Source organism: Abramis brama (genome assembly GCF_963993115.1).
Source record: "Abramis brama genome assembly, chromosome: 24".
NCBI classification, from domain to species: Eukaryota; Metazoa; Chordata; class Actinopteri; order Cypriniformes; family Leuciscidae; genus Abramis; species Abramis brama.
In genome coordinates, this window is record NC_139986.1 from 6,299,921 (window position 1) to 6,317,499 (window position 17,579).

The 17,579-nt window shown below is 38.4% G+C and overlaps 1 protein-coding gene across 3 annotated transcripts in view; it reads right to left on the reverse strand.

Moving 5' to 3' along the window:
• The window catches only part of dipk2ab (divergent protein kinase domain 2Ab), a 44,450-nt gene extending 27,698 nt beyond the window's left edge, over window positions 1-16,752 (reverse strand). The window contains exons 1-2 of one of the 3 annotated variants that reach the window (XM_084102514.1): window positions 16,306-16,752; window positions 9,032-9,922 (exon numbers count right to left, since the gene is read on the reverse strand). In XM_084102514.1, the coding sequence (XP_083958640.1) occupies window positions 9,032-9,685 (654 nt within the window). In that variant the 5' untranslated portion in view covers window positions 9,686-9,922; window positions 16,306-16,752. The remainder of the gene's footprint in view (window positions 1-9,031; window positions 9,923-16,305) is intronic. The other 2 variants (XM_084102515.1, XM_084102516.1) reach the window with 2 other exon arrangements.
• Window positions 16,753-17,579: the final 827 nt, after the last annotated feature.

The following is a 17,579-nucleotide window of genomic DNA, read 5'->3' on the forward strand; positions in this document are numbered from 1 at the left end:
CGTTCTGATGTTTAATTTAACAGTACGGCATGAACATCATTACGATGTTCTTATTAGTGCTTCATCTTGTCCTGCACTGGATCAGTCACATTATTAATTTGTTTGCCAGTAAAATTAATCAAAAACTTGTTACTGGCTTGTCTGACTGTATTGTAGTTGCAGAACACCTGCTTACCCAATAAACGACACTAACACATAAGAGTCCAAGTACTTTATATTTCTAGTTTTAACCTCCTCCTGTGTCACCCAGAGTTCTCTGTTAAACACTTCTATAACAAGAAAAAAAAAATAAAAAATAGGTGCACAATATATCAGTACTAGGGATGGGCACGACTACTCGAACGTACCATGAGCTTCGCGGGTCTGATTGGTTAGCGTCAGCAGGCCGTCCGGAGACTATACAGACCAGATAACTAAATTGAAACTATGGCTTTGAAAACGTGCAGTTGAAAATTAAAACACTAAAGTGTAAGATGTGCAGCGCAGATCTTCCATAAATAACATTATAATGAAAACACTAATGTAATAGAATGTTGTAAATTCTTTGTGCTTTAGTGGCCTGTGTTTCAGCGTTGTTGTTGTTGTTGTTGTTGCGGGAAGAGCACAACGGGAGTTATACATTCAGACAAGTACATCAAGTTCACTTGGGCATTCGCGTCCCAAGTTGTAATCAGAGATGGAACCCCAAGTCGCACTTAAGTTGCAAAAAAAAAAAAAAAAAAACTTGTGATCTGACTTGGACTCATGAACAACTGACTTGAGACTTGACTGGGACTTGAAGAATCTGCATTTTTGGTACAGCATTCCCGATTACATTTTCTCTTTACTACCCCACACAGATGAATCCAAAACCACATTTTATTACAGTATTAATATGTGCTGCAGAAGCAAATTTCACAACAATATATTTCTTAACACACCAAACAAGCATTATTATACGCACGCGTGACACATCTTAAGTCACATGTGTTCATCACTCCATTTTCAAGAAGTACACGTTCCCCCAGAAACACATTGATGGTGCATTATTAACAATAACAAGAAATTATTTTCTTGTCATATTTTCATCAACAGTATGTTGTAATTAAAAGTTTAATTGTCGTAATCAGGTGCACAACCCCTAGTGCATAGTAGTAAAGCGTCTACTATAAGATAATGATATAATACAAAATTTGTAATACACAATTACTTTTAGTAGCCATCAATGCAGAAATATGCTTTTTGCCAGCAGAATTGTAGTTACATCTACCAGTCTGGACTAGGGTGCGGGATAAGTTAAATATTCAGAATTAGGGATCTCATTACCTTGGAATCAAGATGTTTGCTTTTACCAAAATAGATGTTAGCTGCAGCCCTAAACTGAAGCTTAAACTGTCTCATTAAAGACAACAGTAATTAGCAGCCAGTGTTTCAAAAGAAACTGTCACTAACCACCTTTCTCGTGTAAAACGGTTTGTCAGGGTGTGGTGAAATTCTCCACATTATCTCAAGTCATCAATCCCTGAAATCCATAACAGACATGTCAGGACAAGTGTCTAGCACTGGTTTAGATGAAGAGTGATGAAATGCTACAGTAAATGCAAAAAATAAAATAAAATAAATAAATAAATAAAGACATATGGAGGAAAACATCCTCTCACCAGCTGTGAAACATATTACACAGTCTGATAAGCCAATTTAAAGGGCTGTTGAGGAAGAACTAAACATAAGTTGTTTTGTTCTTCGCATTAAACGGCTGCCCTTTTCCCTCAAACCCCGTCGTTGACCTACGGTACGCCACGCAGGCGTGGAAGCAGAACAGCCCCCGTCTGGCATTTTGCTTGGCCATTAAATTTTAAAACCGAGTCAGTCTACAGAGAGAACTCGTCCCTGCAGGGTGCCGTGCTTATTCTACAGCTTGGCAGACTTTTCTACACCCCTTCCCCCAAAATCTCCCTCTCTGCATCCCATCTCAGGCTACAGACCACCAATCCACCAGCTGAGGACAAGAACGAGTGAAGAGAGAGTGAGATAAACAAAGCGCTGAAGGTTTAGGTCTGTGTACTGTTGGTCTGTGTGAACAAGCACGGGCAACTGAGGTTTTAGAAGTTCATGCAAGATATTTAAACATATATAAGAATGACACAATGGGTGATGCTAATTTGGTGGGCATAACTAATTGTAATTATTTTTCGGCCTTATCTCGTCTTTTATGAGAAAACTCTTCCCTTGCCATTGACAGGATTTTACGGCTTTCAGTGTTATCACTGTTACAAGGTAGAGGGTGCTATTACACATCTCCTGAACGAGTAAAGAATCTCCAGCTCAAATACAGGCAAAGAAGCAGCAGAAACGAGCGATCTCACATGTAAGCAGATGCATATGAAAAATAATGCGATCATCAATAATTAACAGCATATAAATAAAAACGGCCTAATTTTACAGAGTGAAATGTCGACCCAGGAAGTGGTTAGGACTGTGCTAGTCTCAGCTTCAGACGTCACGCCCACAGACCGTTGACTGAACATCTGATGCATATGGCACACCTAACTGGAAACACTTCAGGATTTTTGAAGTCGTCATCTGATTGGTTAAATTCTACAGAATGTCCGGGAGACGTGTGTGTCGAGTTCATTAGTGGTCCGTCTGGAAACAAAGTCGTTGTTATGTCAAACTCCTTTTTGGAAGAAAGCCACTGTGTTCACAACTGTGACTGAGCACTTACAGGTTTGTTATCGTAGGAACATCGACTCTACATCTCCAGGCACATAAACATGACGCGGATCAAAGCAAACTGTGATTGGTTGCATTACATGCCAGTCAAACGTCCTAATGGGCGGTCCTTAGCCAAAGAAAGCTGCGATGGAGTCCAGACCCTCTGCTGTCAGTCTGAAGGTCTGGCTATGCGAGACTAGGACTGTAAAAGCTTTGGGGGTGATGATTTACTCAATCTACTAAATCTGTTTTGATCATCGTACTGAATCTGATCCAGACGTAGTCTTCGACAAAAAACACAATTTTATCAGCTTTATGTTTAAAACGTTGCTTTCTAAAACTTACTCTCATTCAAGTGTTGAAAAAAAAAAAAAAAAATGCATTAAGCTAAGCTAAGCAACGGTTCTGTCGTTTTAAAAGCAGAGGATCTGCTACAGGCAAAACAAGAAAAAAATATCTATTTTGTCTATATATATGTATACACATATATATATATATATATATACGGGAAAACCCCTTAATGGTTAACTGTTAAAAGGACAAGATATCACAGCGGACATTCAAACGGATTATTTTATTATGAATATAGGACTGACCTGAAGGAAAATGCAATGTCTACTGTGAATGCAGGTAACTTTACACTCGCTTTCTCGATCTCTCACAATACTCCACTATAGCTTCAATGGACAATATCAATGAGATTGCACATTTGTTTAAGTTGCTAAGAGTGGTTGCTAGGGGTGTTGTAGTGATACATAGAACCATTGGGTGAAGCGGTCATAGCCGTGTTTTATCGTGAATAAAGCACAGCTATTGACCAATCAGAATCAAGGATTGAAACTAACCGTTTTATATATATATATATATAAATCAGTTTCTCTGGTTTTACCATTTATAGGTATGTGTTTGGGTAAAATTAACATTTTTTGTTTTATTCTATAAACTACTGACAACATTTCTCCCAAATTCCAAATAAAAATATTGTAATTTAGAGCATTTATTTGCAGAAAACGACAACTGGTCAAAAGAACAAAAAAGATGCAGTGTTGTCAGACCTTGAATAATGTTCATATTCATTTTTAAACAACACAATACTAATGTTTTAACTTAGGAAGTCAATATTGAGAAATTCAGAAATCAATATTTGGTGGAATAACCCTGATTTAGACCTTGTAAGTGGCTTGATTCATGCGTCCTTCACAAAGACAAATCTGCCCGATTCCAGCCTTGCTGAAGCACACCCTAAATGACCATTAGACGACCAGGTGTTGGGCAAAGCTGAAAATTGATGATCTGGGGGTGCTTCAGCAAGGCTAGAATCGGGCAGAAGCACCCCCAGATCATCAAGTTAGACGGAGAGGCCTACAAGCCACAGTGTCTCGCACCCACTGTTAAATTTGGTGGAGGATCGGTGATGATCTGGGGGTGCTTCAGCAAGGCTGGAATCGGGCAGATTTGTCTTTGTGAATCAAGCCATGTACAAGGTTGTCCTGGAAGGAAATGACACTTGCTTCCTTCTACTCTGACAATGTTCCCCAACTCTGAGGACTGGTTTTTCCAGCAGGACAATGCTCCATGCCACACAGCCAGGTCAATCAAGGTGTGGATGGAGGAGCACCAGATCAAGACCCTGTCATGGCCAGCCCAATCTCCAGACCTGAGCCCCATTGAAAACCTCTGGAATGTGATCAAGAGGAAGATGGATGGTAACAAGCCATCAAACAAAGCCGAGCTGCTTGAATTTTTGCACCAGGAGTGGCATAAAGTCACCCAACATCAGTGTGAAAGACTGGTGGAGAGCATGCCAAGACGCATGAAAGCTGTGATTGAAAATCAGGGTTATTCCACCAAATATTGATTTCTGAACTCTTCCTAAGTTAAAACATTAGTATTGTGTTGTTTAAAAATTAATTTAAAAAAAAATTAAAAAATTATTTTCTTTCCATTATTCGAGGTCTGACAACACTGCATCTTTTTTTTCTTTTTTTTTTTGGTGGTTCGGTATAATTCCCTCCCAGAACTGTCTTGCACAACTGCTTTCCCCAAACAGCAGCATCTGCCTCCGAAAGCAAGATAACACATTATCTTATGTATAACACGTTATGCTATATACAGTGGCTTCTCCTACTTTGCCAAGTTATATTTAGTGCCATCAGGAAGTGACGATTTTGTTCTCTTCGACTCTCTGGATGGCAACGGTGCTTTATTCACAAATGTTTTATACGATATTCCAATTTTGTGCATAAGTTAAATTCACAACTTTGGATGGAGACATAGCTATAAGCAATTGACTGGCTATGTGTGGATCCCTTTCATGTGTTTTTAATGCTCTTTTATAAAAAAAATAAATAAAAAAAAACCTTGCCCTCATTTGACTCCACAATCCAGAGGGAGCTTTCAGAAGTAGCGGTTTGACACTTTTTCTCCAGCTGAACTCACAAAATATGTCAGGTGCAGGGAGGAGTGTCTCAACAAGCGGCCGCTCTGAAGGCGAGTGCTGCACCCTTGACTGCGTTAACCCCACAGGCCTGTCATGTCCTGTTGTCAAGCTGGCTGAGCAGGCAGAGCCTATGCTAACGCGGGGGCTGTTAACAAAGTACCATGCTCCTGGCTAAATTTGAGCAAGGTCACCTAAACCAGCCTCTACATCTATCGAACATGACCTCATGCATCACAGCTTCACAGACAGAAGATAAAATGCAGGGAACATTGGCTCATGAAAGTGTGAATTAATAAGAGTCTCTGCAAAGAATGTGGGTCACGGAATCTCTTCAACCTACTCGAGAAATCAGCAGAGAACAAAGCATAATGTTGTTTTAAAGGTTAAAATTTGGCTGGTTGAAAGAGGAAAATTTCATAGTTTATGTGAATAGTGTAAAATAAACAATGGCTGGATTCAGCATTTCACAGCAGGACTGTGGGCCTTTTAAAACAAAGGCCTTACATATCACATGCTATTCATTATTTCTGGCCATCATATTGCTTTCTAAAAATATTTATTCCTTTGGGATGAATTGCTTTCCACGTGACTTGCAGCACCATGATTTCGGCAGACAGAAAAGGGGAGAGTGTTATTGGCCAACCTTACAACAGTGCTGAGGATTGGTTTCCACTGACTAAAACAAGCCGGTTTCTCACACAGCTGAGAGAAAAGGCCACTTTACTGCCAGAAACATCAGAGTAGATTGGAAACTAAAGCAGTGGTGAAATGGCGTCATGTTATTTTACAAAAATATAAAGTGGGAGTGAGAAGTTTTGTGGGAGAAAAACAAGTTCTGCTTGAATTCATTCAGAAAATGAGGTGATCATTGATGGCTTAGTTACAGTTAGGGATGCAACGATATAAAAGTTTTGGCAGATACCAATAATTCTTTATATTTGAAACCCTATAACTGATATATATTGGCCGCTAAATCGAAATCTCACTTATGCTTGTTCCAAGCACTTCAACATAAATCAAACATATACAGTACAGTAGCCTAGTTTGAACCAGTGTAAGATAAACTATGGCCAACTTTACCAAAAAAGAAAAAGAACAAAAATCTACTGCCTTAAAGTAATGCAAACAAGTTATTGGACAACATTACTTACATATAAAGAATCAAAATGCATGTGCTATAAATAGAATAGCCAATGCACAGACAATAATTGTTTTAATTAAACCACGTTGTAGATAAAAACAGCATTGCTGTTTTAGCTGTGGGCGCTAGCTGTGAAGAGCTGAATGAACCCCAGTAAACTGAAGCCCTTTGTTACCAGATTAATTAACTCAACGAAACACATCCTTTATGAGATTTATCAGACATTTATGCAACATAAACATAATATCACAACTTACATATACTTCACTTCAACTAATGTATGCACAAAAAGACAGTGAAGTTTAACCAAGTTACATAGTCAGAATATGTAACTGCTGTTTTGGATGCGCTCTTGCTGCAATAACGCGCTAAAACATGGCAACTAAAACCAAAGAATTCACATAATTTTATTACAATAGTGTACATGACAGTCCCAATCATAGTTATAGATTTTGTGCATTGCTGTTTGAATGGTGTGCGCTGAAGATAAAGATAATCATTCGTAAACTGAAACGCTTTACTACAGCATAATTAACTTAACCAAACGCATCCTATATGAGATAAATCAGATACAAAATGAACATCGTACAATTGCACAAAAGGCTGCAAATGCACAAGCAAACTTGACTGCGGTAGTCATGTAGTGGATGTGCTCTTCCCGTAACAACACGCTAAAACATGGGCGTAAGAAAAATTCACGACATTCTTTAACAGTAGTGTTCTCATAATCTTATGTAGCCTATATGACAGATTTGCGCTGCACATGTTGCACTTAAATGCATTTTCCTTTTCGAAGTGATTCCATTCATATTTCAAGCAATTTAAAAACCATCATGGTGAACAGTGAACATCTGAAGTGTCTCAGCTGAAAGAAATAATCCATTATTTCTTGGCTTTAATGCATCGACCTAATTTTCTTATCGGGCCGATAACGAGAACATTAAAAATATATACCAGTAATTTCTAATTACAGTACCAAAAAAAAAAAAAAAACTATAGGATTCGACATGTGCCACAGCAGTACTGTGGAATTTTGGACATGTTCTGAAAACTTTTCTGAAATATTCAAGCATAAATTCTCCCTGTGTGGGAGAAGTTTTATGTGTGCAAACTGCACATCCGAAGCGCGTGCCCAAAAAGCTGCGTCTGATAGCATGTGAAGTGAATACTGAATTGAGCTTTTTCACAACTTCTTGCACTTGATTGGACAATTTCACACAAAATTATGTCAAAATGCACATCTTTGTGAGTATCCTAGTAAACATAGTTGGTTGTGTCTTAAATGTACGTAAACAATTGAGAAAGAAAATGCATGTGTACAGTATCAGTACATTGGATCTGTGCATTGTCTTAAATTGACAGCAGCCTAATATTCCTGCTGCTGCTGCCTTTGTTTTTGAATGTTGCATTTATATTTGTTGCTCTGTAAAGAAAGAAGCTTCTACTTGAAACAACAAAGAAACTCCAGCCTTATAAAACAAAAGCATATTGCCATTAATTCTTTATGAGCTGGTGCACAACCACTCATTTCCTTCTATTCCTGAAACATTTAGGTGTTTAAGGAACAGCTAAAGGCAATAAGCCTTCAGGGTCTCCCGGAAGCTCGTTTGGTGCTTGGAGAGTTCAGGTTATCCAGTACTTCCAGGGGGAAAGGATTCCCCATGCCAACAGTTCACAAGTTCAGCATAGAATTAACTATTTATGATTATTGAAAAACATGCAGGAACAGCTCAAACAGAATAATAATGTGCCCACAGGTAGACGGAAGGAGATGTCCTGGAAGGGGACCTTAGGATTGGATTATAAATCCAAGGGTGCTTTGAACTGATATGTAAATGACATTAAGACATTGATGGAATTATATAGATATGAGAAACAAACAGATAAACAAAAGGAGGTGGGTGCTGAATGCCAGGGACCACACACACACATCTAATCAGATTTTATAGATTGGGATGATCTCCCCTTTGTCTAGCAAATGCCAGAGGGTGCCAGGACCTTGTGAAAGATCAGAGGTCAGCAAGAAACTGAATGTCTTCACAGGGCTTGTGTTACTTCGTTCTGGGCATTTACCACCTGTGGTCAATGACAACTGAAATTGAAATTGATCGTCAAATTGTAAATCAGTATTGGAAAGTGGTCAGTTAGCGGCCCTTATTATCATGTCAAAATGGGAAGTTGCATAGTACATCAGGAGAGAATACACTGATATAAAGGCCAAATAGTACATAGTGAAATACCTTTTAACTGTGCTAATAGGAAAATCAGAATACTCTGCAAGGCAGATTTTGTGATATCTTCGAGCTCTTATGGTGATAAGCAAAGTTTTAGAAACAAATTTGAAATGACCATTAACAGTTTTTAAATAATTAAAATTGTTCAAAATATGCATCAAGGCAAGACAAATCCATCAGCTTTGGACTATAAGGCTGTAATTAAACACTTCCCAATTGAGGTCCTCCAAGATTACAGGGGCAGGACTTCAAACTCAAGAATTGTGGCTTACAAAATAAGATACAGCCAGGAATGGAAACAGAGAGGCAGGGAAAGTAGCACACCCTACAATTTACAGCTGCATTTTTTAGCCTATTTGCAGCCCACCAAACTGACAGGTTCCATTCCGCTGGCAGAATTATCAAGGGCAATTCAAGAGCATACGTTATGATCTGGCTTTTAGAACACAGACGATATATTACAGGCCTAGGGAGTCTGTCAGAGAGAGATGGGTTAGTAGACAGCATGAAAAAAAAAACTACCTGAAGAACTAGGGGCTCCGGATTGAAAGCCAAGGTCATCAAAAGCTGCATCCGTTCTGTGTCTTTAAGGTTCTTGAGAAGGAAGCTTCCAGAGTCCTTTGTCTCAGCGTACCTCCTGACTATTCTGTCCAGAAGTCTTTGGGACGGACAATGAACAAGGTCTGACCAGCCTTCCACGACGTCTGGAGTTAGGAGTCTGACGTCTCCATTAAGTCGAGCAAACTCAGTCTTGTACATGGCCTGGATGAGATCGCAACGAGGTCGTCCTGTTGCCCGCTTGCAAATCTTCTGGTCAATATCGGTAAGTTCTTGGTTGGAACCCAACCGCTTGAGTACAATCCTCCGCGTACCCTCGCGAGGCTCCCCGTACTGGGCGAAGAAAACGTTTTTCACATTGAAGACATCCAGGAAGCGAAGGCGACCCCAAGTCTCGAAAGATATTTGTCCATTCATGAACTTGCGACACCAACTGGTGCCAAAGCAGGCTGGGCACTTGTTGAGGTTGATGAACCTTCGGTCAGTGAGTTCGTTCTTTTGGAATGAGGCGAAGAGGTTGTGCGTGTTCATCAGCAAGATGACAAACAGCCCCACGACAAAGAGAAGCTTCAGACACCGGTACAGACGACCAAGCTTGAGAGGGAGGAAGCGCAGCATGTTCGTGCACTAGCCAGGCAGGGCAGGGGTAAAGGGTAAAGGGTAAAGGGGGAAAGGGCAATGAATAGTGTCAGGGACAGGACTCAATGGATCCCCATCACTGGTGCTGACTCATCACCTGGAGTTGCCATAGGGGGAGGAACAAGCAGAGTCCCCCCTTACAAGTGCTCGCTGGGCTAAGACATTCTCATAGCCATTGCTCTGGAGCACACTGTGCCAATGCACATAAAAGCTTGCCTGCAAAAAAGCACACAGAAAGATCAAACATATTACATTAAGTTGCAGGCCAATTTCCTATTAAGAACAACTTTACACTATTTGAACAGCTACTATCCATTTTTCCAAACCTGAAATTTCTCCTTTTCAAGGGTATAAACCTCTAAGCAAAACCAAGATTGTGTGTTGTTTCAAAATGTTTAACAAATTGGAAATGTTCAAGTCATTTGAGCGAATACATTGCTTTCCGAACTGTAACGAGATGGATTTCTGCCAGACCAATAAACGGCGAGACACTCTGTACCAGACTGTGCTGGCTCATATTTCCCTCAGAATAACTCCTAACAACTATGGATAAAAATAACACAAAAAAAAGAAAAAGAAAAAAGGAAACGGAGGCGAAAATCAGTGTTTTAAAAAGTGAGCAAACATTAAAAATAAAGATATGGCCTCTTTGAAACAAAGTATATTAAAGAAACAGTTTGCAATACTGCTCGTCAACAATAAAAGCAAATGCTCTGTGATTGATTTGCAGGTGATAAAAAACAAGTGAGACAGATTTTCTACTTTGAAAAAGATGCACTCCTCTGTGTATCACCAGAAGAGTCATGCTGAGCATAGTTTAACCTTTGATCAGAGTTGCCCTGGTAAGTTTTAATCTCTCTTTGAAGATTTCTCTTTGAAAAAGTCTTGTGTCACCAAGGTAATGTGGGGAGCTGAAACAGCACTGTACAGAGCACCATGTGAATGTGTCTGACACAGGGGTGCCACTGATACTGATGAAGCACATCAACTGACATGCAAATCAGACAAATGAGGTGGACACCTGCAAGTAGTGCTATGCTAATACTCAGTCACTTTTATAGTATGTTAAAACAGGCTATTACATTACCACCCAAGTGTAGTTTCCACCCTTAGCACCAAATTCTTTATATGGCCGCTTACCATGCAAATGGACAATTTTCAATTAAAGCTCATTACACCATGCCTATTAAAAGCGATGACTTTCGAGAGCTCTGCTCATTAGTAGACGAGTCAGTGTGATTAGCGAGCATGTTGACGAATTTCTGTGCATTTTAATTGACCTAGTGAGATCGGAGTTGCTGGGGGGGGGGGGGGGGGGGGGGGGATCTACACCAGAAATTATAACTCATATCAGTCCTGAAACACCCTTATCAGACAGTAGTGTTTAAGGGCAAATCTCACTAAATCATGTCCTGATCACATTCCAACTCAAAATCAAAAACACAAATTATAATTTGCATTGTTTTGTACCATTAGGAGTGGCATTTTGACTTCTGACAATTAAGAACATTTTCTCAGCAAATTTTCACTGCCTGGATATTTAAAATTTAATCTCATTTATTTGCAAATCTCGTTAGAAAAATTGAAGTAATGCAATGCAAAACATGTACTGCCAATATGAAACATTTACTGCCAATGTGAAACATTTTAATGGTCCTACAAATATGCTTCATTTTTATGGAACAAAATGTGTTTTGTTTTTCTTCTTTTTGGTTGTATCCACCATTACACTTAAAGATCCCATGAAATTATTTGAAAAGCACAGTTTTGTTTCCTGTGCTGAGAGGGACATATTCAAGCCAATAGGCTTTACTGCATCACTGCATGTAACATGGTATATTTTAATGTTCCATGGGCATGAACATTGGATGGATATAACTGCAGGCTATGATGAGTACAAAACATAACTGAAGGGAAAGATTTATTTAGACTGGTTACGCAAATAGTAGCAATTAAGGGGTGGACACCTGGGAAGTAAGTCATTTGGAATGCAGTGAAAGGAAGAGGCTAACACAGATCTTGATAAGAAGAACATGCATACTGCCTATTACAGAGGACTAGATTTACCGAATGTTCATAAAACAACTGAACATGATATGATCTCTACGTGCCATTTAACAGAATGACATCCCCGGTTTTTCACTCACTGAGCAGAGACAAAGATAAACTGTGTGCATTTCTCTTCAGGAAAAATGAGGCAGTCAAGGAAAGCCATGCTCTATGTGATGCACTGCCGTTGGTTTGAGTACAGATTGGCAGAGCGAAAGCAAACAAGCTTCACTGCACGGGCTGCCTGCCTCACACCGCACCAGATTAAGGAGTTCTCGCTCCAGCAGTCAGGTCCATGTCCACCCAGTGTCATGGAAACTCAATCAAAATATTTCAAGAAGCAGGGGCCTCTTTTAAATGAATGACATGTTGAAAGGTTTGGTGGGGAAAGCAAACGCATTTTGCAAAGGTTCCTGCTGATTCTTTCACTTTGACATTTATAGTGCTCATTTCAGACTTCAGTAGGATAAGCCTGTGGGGATATGATTCAGATCAAGACTCACGCAAACCGAAAAAGACAGCAGAATTAGATTTTACTTTTCTCAAACAGTCTTACAATCCTTCCAAGTGGGTTGCGTCACTCAGGTAAATGATTAACTTCACATATTTAAAGTGTTAAAGGCCACTAAAAGCCTTTAACACACTAACACATAAGAATAATCCCAAGCCGTGGGTACGTGTTCCCCAGGGGGTTCTTCTATAGTTCCAAGGGGAGATTTACCTTGCTTTGTTAAACCCATAAAACAGAAAAAAAAAATCTAATTTAAAATAAATAAAATTTGTAGTTAAGGCATAAAGTATGTCCTTTCTTAATCGCTGCATAATATTATTCCACATGTATATAAAATTCCAAATTCCATTTTTCACAATCCAATCAATTCTCAGTGGATAAAATTATGTCCTACAGCTAAGCCCCATTTCATTTTATTTTCCTCATGGATTAGCCTGTTTCTCACAGAAATCAGTCAAATCACTGAAGTAAAATGAGTTACAAATGTCAATTTACATTGGCAACACGACAAAAACGACATAACTTTGTGTGAATATCCTATTTAACGACACTCTGAGGTAAATGTATGCAACTCGTTGTTCAATTAATGGCAATGCTAAATTATTTTCTCGTGTCTGGTTTGGTGTTAATTGAGGTGTATTTGAGCCATACTAAATGGGGCTTTGGAGGTATACAAGACGACAACAGTTTGGGAAACAACAGTCAGCCAATTCACAAACAGACACATTCACTCTAACTTCACTGATGAATTGTTTGTTTCCAACAAACCTCGTCCTGCCCACAGGCCTCTGTTTTGAATTACCACTCCATTACCCATAAAGTATCTACTCCACCGCTCAGGCGGAGAAGAAAAGTATAGGAAGCCCAGCCCTGAGGGCCACTGAACACCGCTTTACACCAAAAAGCAGCTCAGAGTGTGCCAAAACAAAGGGCTGAACAGTATCTTAGAACAGTCAGCGCAAATAAACAAGCTGGCTTCGAGGAAGAACGAAGAGTGTGAAGAACAGATAATAAGCACTGGATTTTGCTCCCGATATATGCTACATTGTGAATCTAGTGATGAGTATATTTAATTTCCCCTTGAAGTCAGTGTAAAAAATTGACTCTACTTTTTAAAATCACATTCCTGGTTATATTGTGAATTATGCATCAGTGCATATTATTCAAAATAAAATGAATGCTTCCCTTTAGAATCATAATGAGGCTCCGCCCTATAAAGTTTTTTTGGCTGACATCCCTAAAGCCTCTTACTTTTTAAACCCCTATTCTTCAATCACCTGGATCCCATTCTGGTACAGAACGCCCTTTTTTCACATTCCAATTAATTCCAAGTGGATAACATCAAGTCATATCATACTTTTTATCGAGTTAATATCGAGTTTCATTCTCAGAAAAATATACGATTTTGCAAAACTGAAACTTTAGTTTCCTAAAGACTAGCGTCACAATATTTCCCTTTTTTCTATTTTTTTTTTCTTTTTGGTCGAGACAAGCAATAAGTTGGTGTTTAAACAGATGTTTTAAGATGGGTAAAACTGATTTAAAATGTCACTGATTTAAATTTCAATAGCAAAAATGCTAGATTTGGTAAGTCCATTTACCAGTTAATTTCAGTGAATCCTTCAAAAGTGACTGATTCACAAACCTCAATGTTGACTAAAGTCACTTTGCAGAGTTTTTCACATTTAAATGTTTCAGTAAGAAGATATGTAGGTAATTATTGCCGTTTATTGTGAAATGAGTAGCCTATATATTAGTCGCAAATTGACTAAATGATTGGAAAAGTATGGCATACATCACCAGAGAGAAATATGTTGTTTCACCAAAAGATCAAGATAATAAATTATCATCATCATTATTATTATTAATATTATTATTGCAGGTGTATGGATGAATTGTTAACAGTAAGATCAATAACATGCATTTAGAAATGTCTCATTGCATGCCAACTGTATGAATGGCAACAATGGCTGTTTAACTAAAATGATAGTTCCTCTGACTGAATGGGAAACAAATATTAACTTTTTTTTTAAATAATTCACATAAATGGTGATATATGTTGAATATTGCTAAAATGCTGAACAGTATGAAAACATTTTTTTTTAGCCAGGCCCTAATCCATAACAGTTTGAGTCCAAGTTTGAGACTGTACTGAATGCATTTTGTTAACTTTATTCCTATTACATTAAGCATTTCACAATGGCCTTGTCATTAGCTTTGCACATGCTGAGCTGCAGGCGTGAAGAACTGCAGTTGCCAAGGTTATCGACCGCAGGAGTCAATAATGTTTGATCACAAAAACAGTCATCCACAACTGAGCCGCCTCAATCCAGCAATCCGCATAGACAATGATTAATGGAAACAAATTTTATTTCACACACTAACAAATAAAAACCACTCTAAATTAATGATTAACCACATTCACATTCAAAATTGACATATGAATCTTAAACTCAATGATGTGGTTACACCTCGAGTTTCTCTAAAGGCTTTCGTTCTAGATATTCTGAAGCAACTACAAGGGAAATAACACTAATCCCAAAGTAAGCAAGTTGTTTAGGCAAATGAGTGTGCAGTAGAGACAATCGAACAAATGCTACAGTTTAATCGGATACAATGATCGCCTTGTGTTCACAATTACTACGCGACCAGATCTTTTTTTCTGTCAGCCACCAACTTGATGTCTTTACTTCATTAAGAGGGTGCATGAAAACTCCCATTTATAAAGTCTTGATGTCTTGTTTCTCATACTATTGGGGATTACGCCAGGTGCATGTCGTTAAAAATAAGGCTTAATAAAATGTCTCCACTTGATGGTGAGTTTGATGTTGTGAGCTGTGTTTTATCATACAGGTGTGGCTTTCTCACACTGACAGTAGGACTTCTCAGACAGATGCTTTAAAAACATGACATGTAACAAGGTCTTCATATTAAACATTTTGTTTGTAAACAGCCTTGTTTAATAATATTATTTCCAAGACTACTGTTAATTTGTCAGACTGCAGGATCATTTAAAACTAACTAGTGAAGTTAAAAAGACAATTAAAAACAGTGTTAAAACTTAAAAGAAATTAAGACCTGATATAACACCTACGACACGATACAGCACCTAAGACACCTTCATACAATTAACTTAAAATCTTTATATGCCTGTTTAATAGGATAAACACAACATGTACCCATTCATTTGAAAAGTCTTGGCTTAATCGATAAGTGTATGGGTGTCAATGCTTAGTAAATTACATCATAATCCAGAGATCTTTCAGACTGCTCTGAGGTCAGCAGCTGAATCCGAACATGTTATTTCAAGTGTCAGATCAGTGCCAAGAAATCTGAAACCTACTTCATGATCTCCTGAGCTGTGCTGTTTCAGAATACAAGACGAGAGCAAGACATGATACATCAGTTTGTCTGCATTATTGCATGTCTTTTTAATTAGATTTGACTCTAAGTTTTACATAAACCTCTCACGCATTTATTATTTTTATGAAACATCTTTTCTTTCTTTGTAACGAGAAAAAAAAAACACAGAAAAATTTGATTTTGCTATGTGGCCTCCCAAATCGTTTAACCAATGTATTTCTATGACTTTCCAGGTGTTTGTGATTAATGCACTGTAAAAAAAATATTTGTGTGATTTATCACAACTTTTTTTTCTTTTGTCAAATCAACTTAGATAATTAATGTGGTTCAGATCTCCTTTAATCTTTTTATTTTTTTATTTCAATGAACTCAAAATTGTTAGTTAAACCAACAATTATGTATATTTTTCTTTTACAGTGTGAATAAAATGATTATTTGCATTAGAATGTTTTTATTTATGACACTCTTCCAGTCGACATGTTTTCACTGCAGAAATACTAAAAATCATAAATGAAGAAATTTCAGTGGTTTTCCATGACTTGACAGAAAATGAAGATTGTGTCCAGAAACAAGAGTTTGTTTTAATTCAATTCACTACAACTAAGAAACTTCCAAGATGACTGGACAATAGACGTTTTCAACAGGACAGTGAAGAAGAAAAAAACAGGAAACAAACCTGAGAGAGAGTTTCTTCAGTCAGTCCTGCAGGAGTGAGTCTCTGGATCGGTTACTCTGAATCATTGTTCAGGATGGAGCGCTCGCGCTGCTATTACTCTGTAGCGCGTGAAACGCTCCGATAAAAGACACACGAAAAACATTGTATCCAGACGCTCAGAGGCTCACATACTCACATCAGACAAACTCAGATGTTCTTTCCATTAGGGGATCAGCCAGTTAGCAACCTAGCGAGAGACATAAACAGTGGTCAAGCCTCTAATTCTCAATATCTTATATGAATCACTCGACTTCACAAGACTTCTGGAGCAGGACTCCTTTTCTTTTCCCGGTCTTCTGAGAGCTAGAGTTTGATCGAGCGCGGTCTCCACACACACTGCTGCTGATCTCCAGCACTAACAACGATCCACAGCGACCGACTCTTTCCAACATCGAACCGTCAGTATTTACGACGTCCTTCATCGCTTTACGTTATTGGTTTGAGGGCGTTGTCATGGCGCCCGCTCCCGCCTCCCCTTACTGTCCTCGTTTTCCATGATAGGTGAATATTGCTTTGCTCTAGTCTAAATAAATAGTATACATATTTAATTATGGAGAAGATTAATTAAGGGTCAAATTAATTTATTGAAAGAAAGAAAGAAAGAAAGAAAGAAAGAAAGAAAGAAAGAAAGAAAGAAAGAAAGAAAGCACCTTATGGATGTGTTTGAGGGATATGGATGACATTAAAGTCACCATGAAATCGTTTTTTTTTTTTTTTTTTTTTTTTATGGAACATTGCAGTATTTATTATAAATTATTTATCCGTGCACATCATTATTTATTTATTTAATTCACATACCCTGGTATTCTTTAATCAAAATAACTTCCTTTTCCTCCTGCAGCGACATCTCTTCTCTAATGACGTGTTTACTGTCGTGAGGGCGGGACAGCCTGTCACTCACATGTTGTCACTCAAACAAACACCATCCAATCAATTCCCAGTGGACAAAAATCAAGTCTCAGCCTACATGTTTTAATTGTTCGAGAAGTTTCACGATCGCAACTTCCGTTTTATAGCCTACTTTAATGAAATAAAAGAGGCTTCATGTCATTGGGGTGATCTCTGGCTTCCATGTGTTGGGGATTGTGAAGAAACGAGAGCTTCTTTTGGTAAATCGCCCAACAGAGTGTCACTTTTGAGCCGTGCCTGAAATCCATTTTATAGCAAATTATGTCTGTAAAAGCATGTGGCCATATTCCTTAAGGACGAATGTGGGCCAAAGCCTGGAGAGCCCA